Source organism: Aphelocoma coerulescens, chromosome 4 (assembly GCF_041296385.1).
Source record: "Aphelocoma coerulescens isolate FSJ_1873_10779 chromosome 4, UR_Acoe_1.0, whole genome shotgun sequence".
Classification (NCBI taxonomy): Eukaryota; Metazoa; Chordata; class Aves; order Passeriformes; family Corvidae; genus Aphelocoma; species Aphelocoma coerulescens.
In genome coordinates this window covers 70,985,815-71,012,443 of record NC_091017.1, presented here as the reverse complement: position 1 = coordinate 71,012,443, position 26,629 = coordinate 70,985,815, and the positions used below count along the sequence as shown (strand labels likewise).

The following is a 26,629-nucleotide window of genomic DNA, read 5'->3' as shown; positions in this document are numbered from 1 at the left end:
TTATTGCATGACCATGACTTCCTCAAAGTATGAATCTTGTTACCTCTGAAAAAGACACCAAAAAGTCCCTAAAACTATCCAAAAAGGACTATAGTGTTGCTATTCACCTTATATGCCACCAATATGCCATATTTGATTATTTTAATGAACCTTATAGCAGCATGAATGCCAGGTATCTAACACAGTAATTAAAAATATTTAAATGTAATATACCTTGAAAAACACTCTTGCTTCTTTTGGGTTTTTTTCCAAGGAATTTTTAACAGAAGCTAGGCAAGTACAGGTGTACAATGTAAGCAACCTACAGAAATGCAGTTTGCAAAACTTAGGAGTATGAGTGCAAGAAATTTATAATCTCAGTATGTCCAAAAGGTCTCACTGGACCATATTTGGTAAACAGGAATGTAAAATCTTAAAAGGCTTAAATGAACAGTGAGGGGGGAAATCAGTATGGGAAGCAGAAAGATTAATTTAGATCTTGGATACCCTTCATTGTCCTTTCTCAATTTTTGTGGGAAGGATGGGCTCCCTAAGGACCTAGAAAAGGTCTTCTAACTATAAGATCTCCAGAGAAAGCCTCACAAAGTGGCTGGAATGCTGCAATAGATACCAAAGATCTAGAGGAATCAAGAATCTGGAGGAACAAGACAAATTATCTAGTATTTTCTTTTTCAACTTTTTCCATTAGTGCAAGTCTGTATGTTGCAACCATTTAGGAAATAATTACAATAAAGTTTTTCTGACCCCGAATCTTGCTGAGTATTACTGCTGAGTGAGTGACCTGGCAACACCAAGTACTCCATTTGTCAACTGGAAACCCTTGGGCTGTTGCTCACTTAAGTTTAGGGATTCCCAAGAGCTTTAGTCTTTTACCAAGCAACAAAAGCTGAGCAGTAGGCTACAGTGATAGCAGTCTAGTAATGTATATTTTATAATGTCATTCCAGCTAGGTCCAATACATAGATAGCTGTGTAGTTATCTCCTCACTTTTTACAGATGTTGGTCTGGTAGGTGATGACCTCTACTTTTAGCAATGACCAGCAATTTTGTCTGCTTTTGTCTGCGTTAGGCATCCACACAGAAATGCTAAAAAAACCCATTTTTAAAGTGAAAATTACTGAAGAAAGATCTTTTGCAATATTTTTTCAGCAGTAACGAATGCCTGGTACATCTAGAAAGCCTACTAATGGGGCATATTTCTCACTATACCACACCCAACAGAAGTTTCATGGCAATGAATGGAATAGATTTTTAAATTACCATATGCATTGCTATGACAATCTCACTTTCCAAAAGGGAGTGTACTTTCTTTCACTTATCTTCCTTTGGAAATTTTATAGTAATTTGAAAAAGCAACTATCTGCAAACATGAAAATGAAACAATTGAAGTGAAAAGCAAAATAGTTGTTGTTACATTCCCAATATGATCATGATGACATACAAAGCCAAGTATGCCTGAGAAAGTAATGGAAATTCAGACTTGTCCCTACCTTCAGTGGCACTTCCAAGGCTGTGGTTTGCTGCAGGGACTCCATTGTTCTTTTTACCAATGCTGTAAGGTAAATTCAAAAACCTACAGCTTTATTTTCCATGTTAGAATTGTTATATATATATACTTATATATAAATAAAAAAAAAATCACGCTTTAATTCTGTTATATAATACCTGTATTTCTGCATTAAAAAACTACCATTTGCAACTTTTTCAGATTATTTTAAATAATTTTATTTTAAAGATATTTTAACACTTGTGAACAGTTTAATTTCTTTTTTAAAATTGAATTTTAGGGTAGAATTTGCAGAATTATTTAATTTATTTATCCCATATATAAAGTACAGCACTACTACATTTCATATTAAGGTATATAGAGCGTGTGTGAGTGCTCAGTTTTCAAGTTCAATACTCGTAACTATTGGTTTGATGACATTTTAAACATTTTCATTTTCTTGTGCAGCCATAAAGCTCAATTAAAAAAAATGAAGCGAGAAAATAGACCCACAAGAATCTGAACTTTTAAAAATATTTTACTCTTCAAAGTAAAAAGATCAGAGCCAAATTTTTCCCTGTGGGAGAGCAGAGCTATCAGCACTCTAAACAATTAAACTTCAGTATAATTCATGTAACTTAACAACTCATCATGCCATAACACTATGCTCACTATTGCCATGCAAATGCATCTATAATTATTTCAAATCAATCATTTGGGATCAGATTTGTCATCACTGGTCCTGCTAATTAGTGTTTTGCTTGATAAAGATTGCTGCTGCAAACACATACTGTTCTAATAAAAATCAAACAGAGATTCAACGGATCAACAGCTTTTAAAAAAGAAGTAATTTTTGGCTAGTGAAAGTGAAATAGGAATACCAGGTGGCCTCCACTGCTCTGACAGGATGGATGACTAAATAATGCATGCTGTCATGTGCCTCACAGACCTGAGAAAGAGCAGGGTCTGTGATACGAGGTGGTAACTGCTAGAGCGAAACCCACATGATTACTGAGCAGCTTCCTTTGAAGTTATCCCTCGCTGCACATCACGGTTCTTTGGCAGCTGAGGTTAGAGGCAAAGGAGTGGCAAGAACTTTAAGAAGCTGTGGATGTTGTTGCTCTGGCTGCTGCCAAAACCTTTTCTAATGATGCCAGCAATGAAGAGCAGTCTGTAATGTTTCATGTCACGTCCCTGACACTGAGGGTGGCTTGATAATAATGATGAGGATAACCAGCTTCTACCTGAACAGTCCTCAGACCGTGCTGGCTCACTCAGACTTGTGTGCTAATGAGCTGTCATAAGCTTTTCCATGAAGTCTGAATTATGCAGTAACTCAAAGAATCAGCAGATCAAGTGCCAGAGTTGAGGAAACCAAGGTATTTGTTGACACATCTACATACAGCTACACATGTAGACTTGGTTCACATTCAATTTGAAGTAGTTCATGGTCCAGTGTGGGAGAGAGCAACAATTTTGGAGCACACAAACAAACATTGCAACCCACAGATTGTGAAAGGAGAAGTGCTGGCCTAAATAATTACTCATTTGTAATCCAGTCCAAGTCAACATGGCTATTAATAGAGGAGTGTTGGGCTGCCTCTGTCTTGAGAAGCCCACTCTGAATTTCAACAAGCTGTCAGCTCCAGGAGGCCAGCAATGCAGCAGATGCTGGGGCACCCCAGCCAGGTGGGATGCCTTCAGAAGGCTCAGTGTGTTGCCAGTCAGTCCTGGGTAAACATTTTTTCCAAGCTATGACTGCACAAAACTTTTGAGAGGACAACACCTGAATTCTGCACCTCCCTTGCAGAACCACTCAGCTCTGTATGTTCCACCAGACATTTATGAAGGGCATACTCAGCTCTGTGCAGCCTAACATTTTTTGTGTTAGCTAAATAAACAGCAACAGAGCATTTGGGCAATGGGAGGTATAGGTCATCTTGACAAAATGAGCTCCAACAGACAGTAAAAGATGGAGCATGAGTCAGCAGCATCAGTTCCTGGGTTGAAAGATGTGAGGGGTATGACAAAGGGTGCTGCCTGCCTGTGCACTGAGTTAGACCAGTTTTCCCCTAGTTCTCTAGACCTCTGAATTTGACTAGTTCTGTCCCATTTAACTGTTATCCCCAAAAGGGGATTCATGATGGCAGCAATGACTGCAACAGCTTTCTCTGTTGGTTCACACACTTTTTGCTCTAAGGCATCTGGCACCATCAGAATTCTGCTGCATTCTTAAATACTCTTAATTTTAAAATGCACAGATTAATGTGGCCACATCAGTGAACAAACCCAATGGTTCCTCATTCACTTTGACAACCATTAAAAACCTCTCCATGGGTTTGTTTCATTTTCTTCTTTCCTTTTTTTTCTGTCAGTTCAGCTCCCTGTTCTATTTCTCATGTCACACTGACTTCTTCTCTACTCAGAGTTTAGTGGGTGGCATAGTAAAGCCATTCATTTCAAGCAATCTGAAGTTGTTGTGCCTGCATTTCAGCCTTTTGAAACCACTCCTTTGCAAATATCAAGAAAAAGCAGCTGGATTGTCATTCCTGTTCAGTGGTCTGCTAAGACAGTAAACAGTGAAGAAGGAAGCATTTCAACTACATTACAGTATTTTGCACAAAAAAAAATAGGAATAGTGGCTGAATACCTTTAGGCTGGAAATTTAAAGGTCTAGATTTTTGGAGAGACAAAACTCTGGAACAGTGGTAGCAATTTTTCATATGAAGATTATAATTTATGAAAGAGACCATATGGCATGGGGGTATGTAATCACAGGAGAGGACCCCTTTAGTCCCATGTATACATAATATCTGATTCTCCCTCTACTTTCTCAAATCTTCTTGAAAATTTCCCTCTTTCTCAAGCTTCAGAATAAATAATCAGACATCCACAACTATATCTTCTTTATCTCATCTACATTTTAGTGTAGTCGCTAAAAAACAGAACCACGGTGTTTTAATAGATCTGCCTCTACCACTCTTAATTTTTTGTTTCTTTTCTAAGATTTAGACTGGAAACTTTGGGGATAATGATTATTTCTGCTCAGTCAAGAATCTAGTATATCTGGGGCACATAAATTATTAATTTTAAAATGTTCCTTTACAGCCAGCCATATAATGCAATGGCATCTGTAAAATGCTGTTCTCCCAATCTTTGCAACTTATCTCTCAAAACCCATAGTCAGCAATTAGAAGAGTTGTTGATTATACCCATCTTGAAATGCTTTGTAAGTGCTAAGTATGCACACTAAAATATTATATATATAAAAAAATGCTGAGTGCAAAGTTAAAAGATTATAGAGGAACTCAAATTTTAACATATGTTTTAACATATATTAGGTTTTCTTGATACTGACCAGAATAAATATGCTTATTGAAAGTGCTGTGAATAGGAACAAAGAAAAGACACGCATGCCTGCTGTGGAACAAAAGCTTATTTGTCCCTATCGAACTGAAGACATTTTTCAAGTGCACTCACCTATGAAATTATGACTCCAGAAACATGTCAAAGCTGGCCAGACATATGATCTATGGAACAGGGATTTTTGCAAATTGAAAGCTATCTAGAGGCATCTTTAGTTTACGCACCAGTGTTTTTCAAGTTAGAAAAAGGCAGCTCAGAGGACAGAAAATGTCACTAACTTGTGATGACCAGTTCATTCTTTTGTTCTTCTGTTACTGCAGTCCCCTTTTGAACATGTGCACATTTTTATGCAGCTGCCTCAGTACTCAGTAAGCATAAAATTGTAGCAGAAAAAAAAGAAATTTCATGGAACTTGTATGTGAGCCAAAAATGTGTACTGGCAGATGTTTAAAAGAAGTCTAAGATACTGTTCTTTAGGTAGCAACTGATCTTAATAGCAAAATAAATAGGCTTAATTTATCTTGATTTTTTTTTTTTCTTAGACTGGTCATTTCAAGTGTTCTTAAACTTAAGGTAAATACTTCAGCTGAAATATTTTGTACCTGGTAAAATATTAGAAAAATTGTTTCAAACTCTACATTGTACATGTACTAAAAATAAGAACAGATGCAGAAATTCTTTAATTCTATCAATAGTGTGTAATTATAAATGAGTTCTAAAAAAAACCCTTAAAAATTACTCTAATGCATTGTGATATTGAACACAACACACTGGAATACATAAATTTCTACAAAAAGATGTTATTTCAAGTACCAAGTATCTTTCATTTAATTATCACTAATGGATGCAATTAAGCAGGCAGAAAGACATGGAAGAATCCACAGTAACTGCCACTGGCAAAGTTCACCTTTCAAACCCACCAGCTATTTATAGAACACACACAGAAGCCAGATTTTACAGTTGTAACTACAGGTATCCCTGTACTTTAAAAAAAGCAAAAATTATTCTGCTTTCCTTCACCACAAAGTGTATTGCCCTTCTAGCTGTAATGCATTCAGCATAATCCAAGGGCAATGAGGCACTTCAAACTTAGCATGGAGCAGCAGTGTCAGAAACAGTCCCCACAAAACGAAAAATTGGGTTCTGCCATTCCTAAATACTCTTCCAGAGCCTCTGCACAGACTCACAGTCTGATTTGGGGACAGATTGCCTACCTGATTACACAGACTTCAGGACTCAGAGATGCTGAGCCTTCCCAGATCCAAGAACCCAGTTTTTGGCATTCCCATAATATCATCTGCCTTTCTACTTCCTGGGCTGCTGGAAAGCTCAAGATGTGAGGAAGCCAGACAGGCAAGCTGGCTAGAAACCAGGGAGATTATTGATGGTAAAGCTGAGAGTCTTCTGCCCAAGCCAAACAAATTTCTGCCAAATGTTTTGATTTTAACTTCCCAAGCACCCTCTAATAGGAAATTAGGATTTTAAAAAGCTCTTTTGCTGTCATGTTCTTGCCCTAAACAGAGAACTGAGGGAAATAATATGCCATATCTTTGATGAAAATTGCACCGTTCAGAGTAGTAAGTGCTTCATTGTATTTCAAAGTATGTCAAAGCTTGGACAGTCAAAACCTTCTTATAAATAAATGATGTTCTGCCTTGTCCATTGAGAGTGAGCCATATGTATTCTATAAAACTGCAGATGATGGATTCCTTTTGAAGAAGGTATCCTTCCAAAATGCAGATAAGACCTTGTGATGACCCACCTCATGCAGTACTTTGTGCAGAAGTAGATAAAGAAAAAAGAACAATTTTTGCTTGCCTCTTGTTTATTAGATTCAAAGGATTCGAAATCATCTGTGCATTATTAGATACACTATACAAGGGATTTCTGTATATTGAAAAGTACAGAAAATTCTTACTGGAGCATATGAAGTCCTAAGCAAGACTAAAGAAAGCACCAGTATTACAATCCCTTGTGGCAATTTTCAGCTGGGAAGTCTTAGAAGCAAATGGACATTTTAATGTTGTGAAACAAATCAAAAAAGACATCATGGAAATGCTGCTGAGAAGGCTTATATCCTGCACTATTATCTAATTAAATAATACTATTTACCTTATGTTCTTCATTTATGAGTCTTAAAAATATTTTAAGTTTTATATCCATTCTACAAACAAGAAAAAGGAGACATATTTGTTGTTGCTTTCCTGAAAAAGTAGATCAGAAGCATGAATGGAATCAGAATGCAAACATGCTGAATAGTAGGCCAGTGCTTCTTGGATCACATTAAATGCTGGTGAATAACACAGCACTGAAGTGTAATCCATTAAAACCCTCAAACACTGCTCTTTAGCTTTAAGTCCACGTCTTTGCCTTTACTGAGCTTTGTGACTGTACAACTGAGATTTCTCTCTGGATCATTAAACTGCAGGCTGGAAACTGCAAGTCAGCAGATTCTGTAATTTAAAGTTTCTGAATGGACAAAAGCTCATTAGATATGCAAAGACAAAGCTGACCGCTAAAGAATATTGGCAAATAAAAGTAAGAACAGTAAGGATTTAAAAAAGGGTGAAAGAACTTTAGGTAAAGAGATGAAAACCATATTTAGACTTTCAAGGCACTTAAGTGAATTAGGAGCACACATCCTACTGACACTTCCTTGGTTTAACACTCAGATATCTAATCTGTTACCTCAATCAGCAGCTCCTGAAATAATTGGAAAAGATTAGGAGAAAAGAGTGTTCCTATTTAGTTTCATCTGAAAGGAATCTAGGTCAACTGCTCTCAGAATGCTCTGTGATGTGAACCAAAACTGTTCACACCATGGACTGGGACAATAGGGAGATCTGCTTCAGCACCGTACTTCCAACTGGAAGTGAGATGCTAGTGCAGATACACCCGTTCTCTGCCTATTCAGATCATATTAAATCCTCATTAATGACACTGAAGAAGCACCAGCTTTGGACCCTTTTAAGACACCTTGGGTTAGTTCTTCTACCAGTAGCAGAACTATTTGCAAAATAGAGGCAGGGAGGTTGGAAGGAACCTTTGGAGGTTACCTGGTCCAGCCCTGCTGCTCAGAGAGGCCACCTCGAGCTGGTTGCCCAGGACCTTGTCCAGATGGCTTTTTTACATCTCCAAGGATGGAGACTCCACAACCTCTCACGGCAACTTGTGCCAGTGCTCAGTCACCCTCAAAGTAAAACAGTGTTCCCTGATCTTCAGGGAGAACCTTTTGTGTTTCAGTTTGTGCCCATTGCCTCTGGTCCTGTCACTGGGCACCACCACTTCCTCCAGATACATATATACAGTATATATGTATTATATATATATATATATATATATATATATATATATATATATTCTCTTCCCTGGGCTGAACAGTCCCAGATCTCTCAGCCTGTCTTCATAGAAGAGATGCTCCAGTGCGTTCATCATCCTTGTGACCCTTCATTGCACTCGCTCCAGTCTTGTACTGGGGAGCCCAGAAGTAGATGCAGTACTCCAAGTAAGCCCCCGCAGGGATGAATGAAGAGGAAGGAAATCAATGTCTCAGGTTGGTCTTTTTTGTAAAGAATAAGACAAGTTATCACTCTTCTGTTCTGACAGGAGTATATCTGAAAGTTCCTGTGATGCAGAATTTTCTTTTATTCTTTGCCTCTTAGGGCAAAGTAGAGACAAATTGAAAAATCAATCTTCAGTCAGCAGAATGAAACAAACTTCCATCTTGAACACCCAAGTTTAGCAGCCTATGTTAAGTGCAATGACAATTTCCAAGGTATCTCGGACCTCTAGACTGCCCAGGTCCATTTTCTAAAGGTCATCTTAGCAACTTCAATTATAGGGTGATAACTTTGAAGCACAACAAGGAATTTACAGGTATGCTTTTCCTGCACATTGCAGCTACACCTGGAGATCAGCAAACTAACTACTGTGCAGTGCATACTTTAAACTTGAGTATTTGAACTGCACTCTTTTTCTATCTTCAGAAAAAAGCCTCCAGTCATCATGTTTCCATAGTGGGATAATGTATTACTATTATTCATACAATAGCTAGAGGTTTTTCTGTTACACTTGAAAAGTACTGATTTTTCAGAATTTGCTACAAATTCACACTAGTAATGGAGATCTGAATTTGACCGAAGGAGGGCAGAATCTATGATTTTCTATATGTATAAGCAACCATGAATAATTTTTATCTTTTGGGTATAATATTAGCTCTATGCTTAATGCAATTTGATGGAAAATAAGATAATAAAAATCTTTCTATGCTGTCGTACAGATCTCTTTCAATATACTATGCTTCCTAACTCTGAAATTATGTCACTTTTAGACATTACCTTTTCTGAACAGATATTGCAATCTCCAATAAATTGTATAATTTTTTTAAAATTAAAATCAGATTTTAATTCCTGTATTTAGAAGTCAAATGTTAATATATTAACTTAATTCATTACAATGCCCTGAATATATTGAGCTGAAATATTTCCCAGGTAGCTTGTTTAGATTAGATAGAGGTTTAATGTTCTCATTTTGAACTAATACTCACAAGAGGGATCAGTGATGAAATGAGACTAATATAGCAAATTGCACTGTTCAAATGAACGCAGCACAGGAAGGTGAAATTAATTTTTTATTAAATGCTTAGGCTATAATGGAAGATATTTCTTGTATTAGTTCATTTAAAATATTTGTGACATTATGCTAATTGGTTTAGCCAAACATATTGTTGAGCTTTGGTCAAACTAGACCAAAGTTTGTGAATAAACACTTGGTGCCTACAGGAATAAATCCACTGCTTAACAGAGAGGAGACCCAACAGTCTGCTATGTGCCCTCGCTTGCTTGCTAAATTTGTACCAGATGCTGAGACAAACTCTGGCTTACAGAATAATGTCTGAAAGTAAGCCAGATGAGAGGATAGAAACATAGGCATGAACTTTTACTAACCTTAACCTTGAGAGTGCCATCATGAAGGTTTCTTAATATAAAAAAGCAGTAAACTAACTTAGAAATTACAGTCTAGTATAACCTTACATTAATGCTTCTTTGTGTAACAGGCCTCAATCTAAAGTACTTCAAACTGGTTTATTTCCTTCTAAAACCTTAGAGGAAATATTACTTACTTTTACAGGATTCACACAGTGGGTGACGGAATCCTGATAAAAAAACTAAATACAAATAAGCATGGTAATGAATTCCAAATGAGTATATCACGTTTTATCTACAGAAGAGCCAGTGATGCAAAACATTCAGAAAAATCTGCTTAGTATACATTTTCTTAATTGTGAGAATCAGTGTTCTTATTCTTGCTACAGAAGTTCTTTATTCTCTGAGAAATCACAGGATATAGAGAGTAAAAATGGGGTGGGAGGGAAAGAGCAAGAGAGATTGTATTTACCTGAAAATTCCTCGATTTGAGAATCTTCTACTTCAAACAACAATTCATCATGGATCTGGGCAATTAACCTGAAAAATTCAGAGACATCAGATAACATATGCAAAAAAATTTTAACAGTGCTTTCCATTCAGGGATAAGTTAAAGTAAAAATAAACATCCAAAGAAAATTTAAAAATAATTAATGGACTTAACAGAATTGCCTCTCCCGATATTCTGGAAACATAAAGGCCACGGTTGTAAGCCCAAATTGTGCTTGCTAACTTATAAATGTCACTCAGGGATTTGATGGCATGACAAGGCATTACTTAAAACCAACATAATTTGCAGAAAAAGGCAACGAATTATGGAGACAGACTATGTTTTGTTAATATAGCTTATTTTTTGGACTGGATATAAAGAAGAAATTCTTCCCCATGAGGGTAGTGAGGCACTGGAACTGGTTGCCCATAGAAGTTGTGGATGCCCCATCCTTGGCAGTGTTCAGAGCCAGGTTAGATGGGGCTTGGAGCAACCTGGTCTAGTGGAAGGTGTCCCTGCCCATGGCAAGGGGCTGAACAAGGTGGTCTCTAAGGTCCCTTCCAACCCAAACCGTTCTGTGATTCCATGATTTAAATTAAATGTCACTTGTAGACTTTTCTTAATACCTTTTCTTAATAATAGCAGTTATTCAAGTAAATAATTCTTTACCAATGGCTGAACCATCAATATGGTTATGACTTATAACTTTTCACAGCTTCTTAAGATAGTTTCATGCTGCCTTAAATTACAATGTGACATTGACTAACAGTGTGGTAAGCTCTAATAATAGACCTTAAATTATTAGTCACTTACAACACAGTCAGAAGCAGAGTGAAACAGATTAACATATTTCTAATAGGAAATTGGGACACAGGACACAAAAAAGAAAAAGATTAGAAGACCAGGATCATCTGTAGCAAGAGAATACAGTTACATAAAAAGTTGTAATTTCTAATTCAAGTAAATTAATTAAAGCAAGAATGTCCTCATAACCATTCAAATGACATGTAAAAGGTATAAATCAGAACAGTGAATATTAAAGATTAATAGACAGTGAATCAATCAAATAAGCGAAAATAATTGCATTGATTAAACCAGTTCAATAAAAACACGATAGACTGGTTATTGTTTGTACCAGAGTAGTGTCTCATGCCTTCAGTCAGGATTAGAGCACCATATATTCTGAATATTTGGTAAGGAAAAGTCCTTTCTTAGAAGAACTTACAGTATACATAAAAACTTCATCATAAATTTATCAGGATTTAGGAACGGAAGAATAGGATTTTCAAAACCTCGCAGTATTGTAACAACTGATCACCTCAAGTCCATGCTAAAAGTAAAACAGGAGGAGCAGGGCTGCACCAGAATTAAGTGCTACCTTATGTGTGCCTGAAAACCTGTGGAAGTAATGTAAATTAACTCAAATTTTCTCTCTGGACAGCAAAATAGACTTGATACAACTCTACGTGCTCCAGTTCACCTACTGAAAGCAGCCCAGCTCTTTTAGCTTGGGTCTCCATATGGGCTAAAGGACCCTGTTTCTCACCCACATCATCCTGAACAGCACAGTCCATCAGCTCAGTTATATTGCCAGTTATCTCAGGAACTGCACGGAACTGCAGAGTTACATCTGCCCCATCTTGCACATCTGGTGATTAAACTGAAGTTCAGGACAATGTTCTCTCTGCTAAATACAGAACTAGAAGTTGGCATTACTGGTTCTCTGTCTAGCTCTGCTGCTCTCCTAAGCAATGCCCATTCAGTTAGAAAACGGGAACAATAATTGTGAGATCTAAGAAATGAGTATTTCTAACACACTTCTACTTTCAAATGAAAGATATTACAGAAGATTTAATTAATGCTAAACATGATTTCCTAGATTGATGCCAAGAAGTGCAATAGTATACACTATTTCTTCCTTAATGTTCATCAAACAAGTTACATATTTTTTGATGATTTTTTTCTCTTTTTCTTACCCATTTCACAGAAACGTAATGGATTCTGGTCTTACAGTACAAGGCCGCCAGTATTTTTTCAGGCTTGCTGTAATAACACTTGCACGCAATATGCTGTTCCACAGAAGGAAGCATTCAATTTGACATCAATAAAGATGAAAGAAAAAAAATCAAAGCAATTTGTACATTCAAAATTTACAGCTTTCACCATTCCCCTGCATGCACCCACCCAGCCACTGCAGATTCTGAGTGAAAGAAGTTTGAAAAAGTCCCTATACTTTTGCTTAATAGCTTAATTGAATCCTCTTCACTTTGAAGGAATATTGCAATAGCAAGCTCCTCTCATTATCTCATGCTAAAAGGTACGGCCAACTGGATTAGAAACTGCAAACCAGGCAGAGACTAGTATATTTTTATTTCTACAGATGATAAGAACGCCTTTGATTTAGAAACTAGCATTTTATTAACTCTGTTCTTACCTGACCGAAAATTAGGCATCATTTTTGATGAGTACACATATGATTTCCCTTGCTGAGACACACGACTTGCATCTCAGCATGCCAGTGGTGTGTAACTAGAAATAATGCTACACCCTGACCCTTCAAATGCAGAAATATTTCTGTGACTGCCAGTCTGAACATGGCTTTTGACACCACTTTAGTGTGCCCAGAATATAATAACCATCTGAAACTATTATGCTGCATTATAGAATTTTAAAAAGAAAATATTTTTCATTTTCTTAGCACTACATTGATCATTCTTCCAGTTTCCTATAAAGTAACACAGATACTAAACTTCTCAGGCCTTCAATGGATCCGCCCAGCTATCACTACTATATCATAATCATATTAATGAATTATATATGCCAAAACGAATCAAACTGTTCTCAAAAGATTTTTTCATATTATTCTATTTATGAAGCCATATTGTTAGAACATACTTTTCTGTAATACCAGGCCAGTTGTCTAATAAAAGAACTAATGAGGATTTTGTTTGTTACTGTAAATTAATATATTCCAGGTCTGGACTCCTCTGTTCTAAAGTACAGAATTGCAAAGATTTACATGACTACTTCAAACATCTAGAAATAAGTACACTATTGAACTGAAGTCAACAAAACAGCTGTTACCTTATCAGTGAGTAGCTGTATTTTTCTTTATCATTAAAGGAAACAAGTTTCTGTCTAAACTTGAAACTAGAGCACTCTGGCATGACATGCTGCAGGCTCCAGTGTAGGTATATTCACTGGAAGAGGCCAGTGTAGGCAAGGGGTTAAAAAAAGACAAGATTGCCATAGCCTTTATCAGAAGTAGGTTTTTAACAGTGATGTGCAGTGTTTCAGGATGTTAGAATGTGCCAAGAGATGCTCAAACTAATTAAATTCATGCTTCTTCTACAGACAAGGGACTAAGGCTGGTTCTGACCTAGATGTTCTGAACTCACTCTTGGAAAACCCCAGCTCTGTGCATTGACTTTGTGGGGGTGCCACCTCCCAAAACAGCTACCTGAAGTTAGGCAGAGATGAACCCTCTGTACATTTTTGTGATGCATTTTTGCATCAGCAGGGAAATTTTTACTGCTGTTAACAACACATCCAAAGCATAACATGGTTTAGCTTTCCAGACTGGTCTGTAGGAAGATGATACAGAATATAAAACACCAACAGTTCAGCGTTGGTTCAGCAGTGCCAGGTTAACAGTTGGACTCAATGAACTTAGAGGTATTTTCCAACCTAACTGGTTCTATGATTCTTTATTACATCGAGCTGTCTGTTTTATGAATTTGAGTAGAAAATAAATTAAAATAAGGTTTAAAACTGGGCAACTGGAAAAGCTCTAAATAAGAGGGTTTGATCATCATGCATAACATAGCTTGACTCAATGATCTTAAAGGTCTTTTCCAACCTAATTGATACTATAATTCTGTAAGGAATCAAGGACAGCTTATTCTGACCAAGAGCCAGGCTGAGAGCCCAGACTAAAGTTTAAGATGGTTCCTGTTGGATACTTCTACATCTTCAGAAAAAAAATGGTGCAGCACCTGGTCACAGGTTGTCTGATTCTAAACTAGAGCACTCCAGTGCAAAATTTCCCTCACAAATGACATATTTTATTTCTAACTTGAAGACATACTGAGAACTAAATCATATCTGAACAAGAGATTTCCTAAGGCAAAAGGTTTCTCTTTGAAGGAGTGAAGAAAAGGAATTATTTGAAATCCACCATAACTTAGTGGTTTGAGTAAAAATTCTAGTGAAAAAAATCCTATAATATATCTTAAGAACTTAAAACAATGTTAGTGGTTACGTTGTTCAGTTTTTATATAAGAGCAATAAAAATGTAAACATGAAAAAGTTACTAAAAGTACCCAACTTTAAATAGGGCATTAATGATCACTTGGTAGCAAACCAAACATTTTGAAATATTTTTAAAAAATATTTTCTAGAATATTTTCTAAAGTATTTTAAAAATATTTCTCATTTTCTATTCCAACAAGGTTTTTATCTTATTTAAAAAAGCACAATGTCTCTGATCCCTGAAACTAAGGTCATACAACAGTATCTGATTTTATATCCCAAATATTAATATCCTTGTCTCTCATCCCATGTTATTCCCCTTTTCTGATATAATAAATCAATCAATAAAATAATAATCCAACTAGTAACATCACAATTTTTATTTTGAATTTGAAACTAATAAATGCCTAATGGGAGACTTCAAAATTGCAGATAAGGGAGTACACAGTTACAAGCTTTGTATATAAAGATAAGTGTAAAAATAAAACCAGAAAGTATAAAAGCTGTTAAGTGGTTAGGGGAAAAAAAAAAAATATAAAAACACTAAGGTATTTTGAAATCAGACAAATGGGAGATAATGAAAAAAACCCCCAAACCCAAGCCACCAAAACCAAAAAACAAACGGAAATATGTTTCATATTTAAAAAAAAAAAATTAATCACTTGAAAAACTGACACATTCACACTTAATAAACTAATATTTAATAAAATAAAATATTGACTTAAAAAGCATGTAATGCAACACTTCACCAGAAAAAGTCAGAATGGCTGCTCATGTAACAAACATTTGCATGGATTTCAACATTTAGAAACTACAACATACAATGATTTTGTGGAAGGACTTTTAAATCTTATATTTCAGAACCTAAGACTCATCCCCACAAGCCAAGGAAGATGAAAATCTGCAGACAGACAAGCTATTCTTCTACAAATCTTACACCTCCCTCCTGGAGCATCTGCTACTGGCCACACTCAGCAATAATGGACCAGATGGAAGCTGGATCCAATTCCTCTTAGAAATATCTACATTCCCTATACTGAAACACCATTTATTTTCTGATACTACTAATACTACCTGTTATTTAATTGTGCCACAGTTTCCCCACAGAAGTACACAAATTCCAGTGGGCAGATGCCTATTGTCATGTAAGTAAGGAACAAGATTATTAGAATTTTGTAATATTTTGTAGAATTTTCCCTTTCTAAAAATTTTTTTTGAAGCTGTACCTATCAGGATTCCTAATGTGGCAATATCAAAAGTTATAGCTCAAGATACATCATGCCTGCCTAGATGTTACTTGCATTAACTTTAAGCTACCTCTTTCAATGTTTTCTTCATAAAGACCAAAATATTTTAACCATAAAAATCCAGCAAGCCTGTGAAATGGGTTTTCTCAGCAGCTACATCATGAAGAGCAGGAAACTGAACAGATGGCTAATTAAAGAGAATAGAATTTTTGCATGTATCCAAAATGTTTGAAAACATACCAATCTAAAAGGTGACCTACAAAAGGATTTTATAAATGAAATATATTTATTTGCATTGAATGTCTTACATAAAGGAACAGTGAAAAGCCTGCTACATCATGCATGTCCCTTTTGGCTGTGATATTTCAGCATGTTAAATATATTTAGCTCTTTCTATAAAGAATAAATTACTCTGACTTGCTCTGGCTCACTGAGTATGAAGTGTTCAGGTAACAACTCACCATCTTGTGGATATATGAAAAAGACTGCTTTGGCTGCTTGAGGAAAGTGATGATTATTCTACGTTACAGCTTGCCTAGAAATTCAGTGTTATTTGGTTACTTTGGGAGGCAAAGAGCTCCATATTGGACAGCAGCTATGGAGAGTGCAATACGACCTGGGAAGTTTCCTTCTGCTACAGAAACAAAAGCATTTGTCTGTGAAACAACAATCTTATTCTCCTCTCAAGCAGAATCCAATACTTATCTTTTCCTTATGGTTCAATTTCTCCAGTATTTGTCAAAGGATAAAAGATAACCATCTTGCTAAAGCTAATCCATTAAATGGGTGGAAATTTTGGGCATATACTGAGTGGGAATTGTGGGCAGAATATCAGAGCAAAAAGCATTTATTTGAAAATCCTGGTTAACTGCTAGAGAAGAAACATGAGTGAAAACAGTTCTTTAACTCCTGAAGAAACAGATAAAGGGATGCAATATTTACATCCAGAATTAAAGATCAACACACATAGCAGCAGGCTTAAGAATTTTACTCAATGTATTTGTTTGAAACTATGATGTAATCAAGAAGTTGGGTTTATTAGTATGTCCTCTTCTATGAATCTGACAGATTATAAGCAGTTTACAAAGTAATAATGATTGAATCCCTACACGCCTTATAAAAATGCCTCTAGATTCTTGTGTTGCACTAAAACTGAAGCCACTTCCAAGAAATGAATCATTTGTGATTTATCACATGACTTGTATCTGAAAAAAAATCCAGGTCATATAACACAATGCTTGTTCTGGGAAATAAGAGTTGTTTCTATCTAATTTAGCTATCAGTAGAAGTGAGTTGCATTTACAGCTCACCAGCACAGAAAATCATTAGGTTCATTAAGGTGTTTGTTCCTTGAGGAAGACATACAAAACTCCAACATCCACTGCTTTTGAACAGCAGCTGGGACCAAGAAAATAAACCTTTTGCTTTTATTTCCTGGTGGCTTCTCCTTTTCAGATCACTCATTTTTGGCCTGTGGTTGAACCTGTCTCTTTAACTAGGATCTAGACATGCTGAGAAGTAAAGCTGTGTGTTTGTGGCACAGATCCGGTGCTGAAGGAACAATAATTTGGCGCAAAAGCAGAATTAGTGGACCCACATCAAATTACTCAACAGTTCTGTAGACTTGTTAAAATTCATCTGCATCTTGCTGAGATATTATCATTTTCAGTGACTTTCTGAGAAGTCCATGTAGTACCAGGTAGACTTTGGGCAACATCAGTGCTTCTTCAGCTTACAAAATGATAATATGTACAAGCAATGCTATAGGCAGCAATTCTTCCACAATTCGCCAGCATCTTTCTTTCTCACCAAGTTTCCATGTGATTGTCACTGCAGTGATGTTTTAAACACTGTAAAGAACTACAACTGTCCATCTGAGTTCACCGAGTACGTTTGCACTCTCACCAGTTCCATAAATCTTTCTTTCAGCTGCTACTGTAAGCCTTGATCTCACTTCAGAAGTTTCTCTGCTATCATCTGCCTGCAGGAAACATCCTATAGAGGTTCTGTGGATTGCATCAGACAGGTAAAAGCTGGCACTTAAATAATTTATGTCAGCAGCATATTTTCAGTGAGCAACTTGGCCAGCAGCAGCAGAATATCTTAAGAAAGATCTAGGTAAAACAGAAGTCTCAAGAAATTTTGATTACTTGTCAGTGCCACACAAAATGCAGAGTTGTTAACACTGATGCCACCAAGCCATACTAATATTAGATCTGTATCATATGTATTACATTTAAGACTACTTTTCCTGATTTCTGTAAAATTGCTTCCAAGTAACTGATTGGCTTGTTATTGTCCACTGCATAAGCTGCTAGGCTGGTATTTGAGTTAAAAGATGAAGAAACATAAAGAGAAAAATGAGACTGCTAGTTGACAGAATTGATCAGTCACAGTGGAATATACTGTTTCATCAAGAACGCCTCTCTGATGAAGCATCATGAAAATGTAACTTGATTACCTTTCTCTGACTTCCAAATACAGTATCATATGTGCAAACATTAACTGAAAATCTACTGACTGCTAGTCACACAAAAATGAAGCTTCACACTATTGTGTCAGAGCTTGCTCACTGCTGAACAAGCCTCCAGCACAGGAACAATGAATGCAGTGTTGTGAGTGAAGACTGCAAATATACCTGCAAACTAACACTAAAAACTGTAAGACCTTATTTAGAATTATTTTTTCTTTATTTCAAAGGTAAGGAAGAGAAAACTTGAGCATTAGCCAAAACTTAGCTATGCTTAATAGGATACTGTCTCCCAGTGTAAATGTTCATAATCACATCTAAAGCATGTAAAAATGATATTTCTCTTTGATATGCTGTTCAAAGTGAAAACCCTGTTTCCAAAATTAGAAATTCTAACAGGGAAATAAAGATATTTATAAGGGGATGAAGATAGAAGAAAAGATAGTAGTGTGCTATCTTTGGAATGAATGTGATCTGATGGGTTGATAATAGGAGATTGATTGTATTTCTCATTTTGGAAGAGATACTGTGCATTCCCACTGTTACAATAGCACCAATTATGTCCATGCTTCCTTTCAACAATATTTTTCAAAAGGCTTTACAAAGGATGTTAGGATCATTAGCCTGACCTGACTGATAAGAAAATTGAGAAACAGACCACTGAAAAAATAACTAACTGAATGTAACCTGGCAGACAAGCAGAAACACAGTATTTCAAGTTTCAGTCCCATATTCTTTTGGCAAGATCCTTCTGATGCTTTCCAGTGCCACTGTCCAGGCAGGGAAGTGCTCGCAGAATTTACCAAGGCATTAATTGTGCTTTTCTGACAAGCCTGGCCTGTAAGTACCTACTAAATATTACAGCAAGGAGCCATTATTGACTGTTAAAACACTCTCCTCTAGCAAAGCCATCCATTTGTTAATCACTGGCAGAAGTTCAAAACTCCTGTTTAAAACAGTCTATCCTTTTTAAATGCCCTTGCAGTGTTGGTCTTTCCCAGCTGTGACATTTATGATAGGAACAAGCAGGATAGGCAGTGATATTTTTCTGTTATCTGGTGTAGCCATTCCCCTATGCTTTCACAACACCAGGAATTGCAACATGTACAGCACCAATACTTCCCCATGTCTGTTACCTCCTTAGCAATTTGGTGACACTATTTCTTTAAAAGAAATAGTTTTGAGAAAGAACAACCCAAGTAAAATTTTCTGTTGAGAGAAGAGAACATTCACGAGCTTTATCAGACATGACATTAGTAGCAAAAACTTTGGCTTTCTCAGAATTACAGCAAACAGCCAGTTACTGAACCTAGAGATCTGTGTGCCAGGCAGGAGCTACAGAAGGGAGTATGTTCTTTGCCCTCTCACCACCTCCACTTGCCTCCTCCGCTAAAGGCTGTTGGCTGTTCCTCTAGCACTCATCTAACTCAGAGTTATGCCTGCTACTGCTGCAGAAATTGTCATCCATGCCACAGCCAACAGATTTCGGGCCCTTCATTCAACTCAGGTAGCAAAATGAATTATAATCAGTGCAGACAATCTGCCTGAAAGTGTACAATGCAATATGTGATAGTACATCATCCAACATTTAATACATAAATGCATCATTGTCTGAGTGCAGGCAGGATCTCCACCAAAGAACAATTTCCCCTTTGAGATTTGTACTAGTGGGCCACTTACTTTTTTTTTTTAATAGTTCAATGGTATTTTGCTTAAAAAGTTGCAAGAACATTTAAGAGTCACTCATAAGGTGTTTTATTTTTAGCATAGGAATGAGTCAAACTTTAAATTCAACAAATTGAACTTATATTTGTAATTAGAAATTATATTTTCAAACATTGATCAAATAAGACAACACTGCTCTATGTAAATGATACACACACTAATACACACGGATAACTTACAGGGTTCGATAATACCCATAACTGCCAAGTACATTTGGAAGGCCAAACTATTTCACTGAGCTAAACATTCACAAAAGTCCTTAATGCATGATTGCTACAGCTACGTTGTTATGACCCTTTCTAGATGACAAGAGAAACACTGATGTTCTGCACTACTTGCTGTCTCTGCTTTTGTCTGAACTTCCACTGTGCCAATTCATGTTCTACTGGATTGTTTGATACAGCATTACCAAAGATGAGAAACCAGTTATTTGGGGATTCTTCTACATGTTTGTCTTCAAAGTCTCTTTCTATTGCAGCAAATAATAATGGTCACTGGCTGTCTGGACCAACTTCTCCACAGGAAAAGTAGACTTCATTATTTCTGCTACTGGCATAAAACTCTTTGAGGACATTCTGTGACCTCCTACCCAGCTCTGAGTAGTCACAAGAGAATCACGATGACCAAGCTTTTCTTTAAAGAAAGCCATCTATACAAGAATAAAAAAAATGTTCATTTATTTTGCTTGAGCACTGGTTTCCGGATTCCTGTTTTTTTCCCAGCCCATTGAATGTTCAATTCCCACTGTACAATACACTCAAAATACAGGAAGGATATGATCAGTGGGCTTGATTTCAAAGGTGCAGAACTACCACTGTATTAGATCTGACCGAGTTTAAATGACCCTAGGGCACTTCAATGCCTTGGGATGCATTTACAGATCTAACCATTTAAGAACAAAGATATAACTTTAAATGTATAAAACCATTCCACGTCCTTGCTTGTTAAGAGATTCAGAGGTACACATGGTCGTTCTAGAGCTGCTTAAAACGCCAGAAACACATTCATTTCAACTAATTTTGTTTTAAAACCAAACAGTTTTGCAGTCATTCATTACTAACCTGGCTGTTAAAGTCGGAGAAATGACAACAGAGGCAAAAATCTTCACCATAGCCATTTTACAAAGATCAGCTGCAGAGCCTGTGAAAGAAAGTGATCTGGTTTTAATTTAAAGCATGCAAAAGGAAAACATTCTTCTTGCAACTATGGCATAGGAACAAAAGACATCAGTAGATTCAGAATTATAAGAATTTTCAAAACTAGCAGATCCAATTAATGTAATATGTGAAACAGCTTATAAGATTAATAAATAACAGAGGAAGTAATTACGTGTTAATTAAAACTAGAAAATAACAATATGAAACTATGCGTTAATTAAAGGTGAATTTGTCATTCATTCCTATATGTTGAAAAATTGCTTTCTATAAAACAAAGTATGAAATTATCTATCTCTAAGCTTTAATTAAAATTTACCAATTAACCAATTACAATTTAATGTCACAAAAGGTCAGAACATTGTTTCAGTGCTGCATTTAAATTTGGAGCCTTAATTCTGCACTTTTTCATATTTCCATGAGTAGGTAATGTATTTTCACTACATTACAGTGTTAAGAGCAGTGGTGCATAAAACAGTGTCATGGTACAGACTAGGTGACACATTTCTGGTCATCAAGAGGCAGAATAATTCTCCAGGCCTGCAGTTTGGTGAAGGGCTTTGTTCTGAACCAAACATTTTACACAAAAGATTTATCAGATAATAGACAGAAACAGTCCTTTAAATAAAGATTGGAAGCCATAATCCTCCTTGTCCCATCAAACATCTTAAATATCCTTGATCATGGTCCTTTTCACAACCCTGTAACTCTATGAATTCTGAATTCTTTCTTCCAAATGATTCAACTTCCAGAATAGGGGCAAAAAACAGCCAGGTAGCCAAATGATAAGGGTAGTCTGCTTAGAGATAATCAGAAACTCACAGAGTATGTCCAGCCAGAAGGGACCCATAAGGATCATCAAGTCCAACTCCCTGCTCCTTGCAGGACTCTAAATCTGAACCATATGACTAAGAGCATTGTCCAAACACTCTTTGAACTCTGTCAGGCTTGGTGCTGTGACCACTGCCCTGGGGAGCCTGTTCCACTGCCCAATCACGTTCTGGGTGAAGAATCTTTTCCCAATATCCAACCTAAACCTCCTTGACACAGCTTCACACCATTCCCTCAAGTCCTACAGTTGTCACTAGAGAGAAGAGCTCAGACCTCCCCCTCCACTGCCCCCCTTGAGGAACATGTAGACTGTGATGAGGTCACCCCCCAGCTTCCTCTTCTCCAGGCTGAACAAAACAAGGGACCTCAGCTGCTCCTTGTAAGTCTTGTCCTCAAGACCTTTCACTATCTTGGTCACTCTACTCTGGACACAGTCTGATAGTTTGATGCCCTTATATTGAGGCACCCAAAACAGCACAGAGGATGTGAGGTGGAACCACACCAGTGCAGAGCAGAGGGAGACAATGACTGCCCAGTGGTTGCTGTGACTGATGTCCCCCAGGATACAGTGGGCCCTTTCAGCTAGGGAAGAACACCTAAGAGAACGAGGCCAAAGCTTAACCTCTCTTCTTTCTCTGCAGTTTTCTATTACAAACTGCCTCCCCTGAATCCCATGCTGAGACTGTTTTACTCGTTCACTGTACCAAGTGCAGACCCACAGCTGATGATCAAGATGTCGATGTCTGACTGTGGGTTTAGCCTCAAACACCCGTCTTGTTTTCCTGTTCAAATGACATGTCAAATTGATTCAATACATCACAAAAAGGGACAACTGGTATGAAAAGTAAGAAAGGATGTTTCAGCAAAGGTCAGGTAAATATCTTCTTAGTGATTGTGGGAATAGAAGTATACTGAGCATCTAGTCCATCAGGAAACATATGTTCTAGATATATTCTTCATGAAACAAAGTAGAGTGTGAGAAATGAAACAACTCTTAGTTAAAAAAAAATTAAAATAATTTATTGAAAACAGAAAAGTGAAAAAAAAATTACAGAAATTAGAAAAATATAAAAATTTGGGATCCTATGGCTCGATAGATGGTATGCCCCAGGAGCACAGGGATTTTAGATCTTCTGGCTGAAACAGCACTGGACCTCTGGTAGAGAAAAAGGACTTACAGTGCTAGGCTGGCTTTTGGCTGGTCCAAAAGCCAAAAAAATTACTAAAGGTTCCTTAACAGGAGTAGGCTTTCCCAGCACAGACCTCCACCGCAGCCACGCTGAAGAGAGAAAAGGGCCATGTCTCTGTCTGGCTCATTGTTTTATAGTGCCTTTGCTCCGCCCCAGCCCACCCACAGCCCACCCACAGCCCGCCCCTTCGGTTTAAAGTGATTGGTGTTTTCCCTTTGACAGATCATCTCTGTCCACCAATGGCTCGTCCTTGTCAGAGGGGTGGTATTAGTTGAGATAAGGGTGCTACAATGCCTTCATTAAAATTCAGGTTGCCACGGAGCTTGCCTACAGGGTAATGGCTATGGGGCTGGCTGTTAGAACTGGGGTTTTTGAAATTTGCCTTGGAACCAAAGTACAAGTAAAAACACCTAAAAAAATATTAAAATACATCCAACACATCTTAAAACACTTGTAAAAGTATACAGTAAACACAGGAAAGATAACTCTTATGGTGTACAAGTGGTTTGAAGTTTGAAAAGGGAGCATTAAGTTGGGAATCTTAACTGGGAAGGGTGCAACTCTCTCTTAATAAACTACTTTGAACAATTGAAAACACTGATAATGGAACTTGATTTTTGTACCTGTGCTGATGGGTTAATTTTAACATTCAATTTAAAAATATTTAACTCAAAATTAATTAATTAAAGCACTTAATATGCAAAGACCAAGCACAAATAGGGATTTCATGTATGACATAGAGTAATAAAATATGAAAGACATCTCAAAATAATTTTTATTGAGATATGATTTCTAGAGAGATGCTATTTTAAACTTTTAAAAAAGAAAATAATTATAAATAAATAATTAAAGATAAAATGACCTGTTTGCTCTATGGGGATAGGTAGAGCTGAATAATACCTGAAGAATAATATGCTGTAAAGTGGTGAAAACTATTGAACCAGGAAATATTCAAAAAGAGAAAAAACACTACAAAAGAAGTGTGAGAAACCCAGTTGTAATAATTCAAAGCTGCAATTCTACATTCCTCTCAATATTGTCATGCATCTGAAATGTTCTGCTATCAGTCACTGCTACTGGATTCAAAATATAAACTACTTAAATTAATTAGACTATTAGGTATAACTATAAAACATATTAAATGCAGTTTAGTACACTAAATGTGATAAAAGGTTTTATCACAATTTAGAAAGCTCTTACAGTCTTAAAATATTATCACATAGCTGAAATCTTAAAATTAAAAAATCATTGTAGTCTAGAATGAAATTTTTTATAAAATTTGGGAATACTGAATATTTTAGAGTTTTTAATCCTTGCTTCACCACATTTTCTAATACTACATTTTGAATAACAACTACATTATTTTTATCATATTTGTCCTCCAGTATCATTTCAACTGACCGTGAAATCTGACAATCTTACTACTGTAGGTACATAGAAGTGAGTGTTTCATAGACAGTCCTGTGCCAGGCTTGCTCCAGCTTTCGGGACAGATGGACATAGCAAGCGCTGCTCAGAGGGCTGTGTCTCTTTGCTAATGCTACACTGTGTGCTCTGCAGGACTCACAGAATGAGAATTAGAATTCTAGATTAGGTATCCTTGCAGAGACAGGACTTAAGGAGTGTCAAACACAATATAAATACTTAAATCATCTTAAAAATGAAATATTAAAATGAATAATGTTTGGAAAGTGATACTTTCACAAGGAAAATTCAAATCACTTTAGAAGAAGCATGCCATCACCATATCTAGAAGGCAGTTTTTCCTTGCCTGTAAATTGTACGCTTCCAGTATAATTTAAGGAAAACCCTGTCAGTATCATCCAATTTAAAAAATAATTCTTTATATATTCTTTATATATAGGGACAGCTTGGTAGGAGGGATCTCGGTCTTGGGCTGACAGCTGAGGTTTTTTTCCTTTGGGTGGTGAAATTCTGTATACAACTGAGCCCCAAGAAACTTAAACAGAATATGTTAATACATCAGATTAACTGACATTTGAGCACATAAGGCTGACTTTTACCTTTCCAATCTACATGTTAAATGTTTCTCTGTGGAAAAAACCACCTTTTTTCTTGCCCTCTACAGAATTAAGTTTGAAAGTTTCTGCAAAGAAGGAGCTGAATTTCAAAACAAATAGTAACAATGCACAATTATTGTAACATTCTATATTTCTTAAACTAAAGCTATCTGGCAAAATAAAAGCTAGAATCTGTAAGAAGCGTAATCACAGAAACCCTTCTGGAGTAACAAACCATAAAAACCAGAAAGGAAAGTGTTTAAAGAAACAATGCATCTGAAGAACTGAATTCTAGATATTCTCTCTATACACAGTTTGCATCAATACCTACATTTAACTATCACAGAGCACTCTAGTGTGTTAGAACATTTATATTCTTGCTGTTATTAATATTACCATTACTATTATATTATTCTGTTTACTGGCAATTTCCAAGGTAGATAGAATATATAATTATAACGTCTTTTTCACAGTAAAGCTCACGCCTACTCTAGTAGACTACTGGAGTATTCATTCTTCTGAGATCATCAGAGCTGTTGCCCAATGAAGCCAAGCAGAGACAGAGACAGGTGGGTTGACAGGAAGGTCGGAAAGCAGTTCTTTACCTTGAACAACAAAATTGACAGCCTGCCTCTCTGCTTGAGTGCGTAGCTTGTAATCCTGGGCATTGATATTGGCCAGTGGCCTTTTGCGTCCCATTATGGAAACCACGTAACCTTGCAGGATTTAAATAAAAATTAGTAATGTGATATAGAGTGATTAAAAATTTCAAAAATTCTTTTTGAAGATAATACAGATATTTGTAATTATGTCCTGCCTGAGTCAATTTAATATTTTGTCCTCTGAAAATAGTCAGAGCTTATTTAAACTTTCAATGTTGTATTTTTGGTTTAAGAATAATCATTCACAGAACTGGCACATGTTATACAAGGAAATCTTTTCTTCTTTAAAGCTGTTAAATCTTCATTAGGAATGTCTACTGATAAAACAGCAAACTCTCTCTGTGGGAGATGAAACTATAAATACCTAGCAGAATTAGCTATCTATTAGCAACCATAATTAGAGCTTTCCACGCAATGAATAGTTTACTTGGGAATAGTAAAGAAAAATCAATTTGTGGAGTAATTAAATCACTAATGAATATTTCCCAAAAATAAAAAATCATTTTTTGGGGGAAAAAAAGTTGGGTTTTTTTTCCATTTTCTTTATGTAGTATTTCACAGCCAAACTTCCTGAATTCTAGTGTGGTGGGAATTTTTAGTTTAAAAGAAACATAAAAACACAGTTAAAGATTTATGTTAGGCTTAATGACGTATTTTGCTAAAAAAACCCTATTTTGGAGGGCAAGTGAGAGGAGTTGAGAGAGGAAAAGAGATGTGAGGATCTTCTTGTCAAAATAACACACACAAAACTTAGCTTATCTTCAAAAATAAACTTGTTGTTGTTTTAAGAAAAATGAAAAATCATTCATGT

At 36.4% G+C, this 26,629-nt stretch overlaps 1 protein-coding gene across 1 annotated transcript in view; it reads right to left on the bottom strand.

Moving 5' to 3' along the window:
• POLN (DNA polymerase nu) overlaps positions 1–26,629 on the bottom strand; it is an 88,136-nt gene that overhangs the window by 1,524 nt on the left and 59,983 nt on the right. Inside the window, exons 19-22 of the mRNA XM_069012249.1 lie at positions 25,762–25,872; positions 21,022–21,100; positions 10,250–10,317; positions 1,491–1,552 (exon numbers count right to left, since the gene is read on the bottom strand). Of these exons, the coding sequence (XP_068868350.1) occupies positions 1,491–1,552; positions 10,250–10,317; positions 21,022–21,100; positions 25,762–25,872 (320 nt within the window). The remainder of the gene's footprint in view (positions 1–1,490; positions 1,553–10,249; positions 10,318–21,021; positions 21,101–25,761; positions 25,873–26,629) is intronic.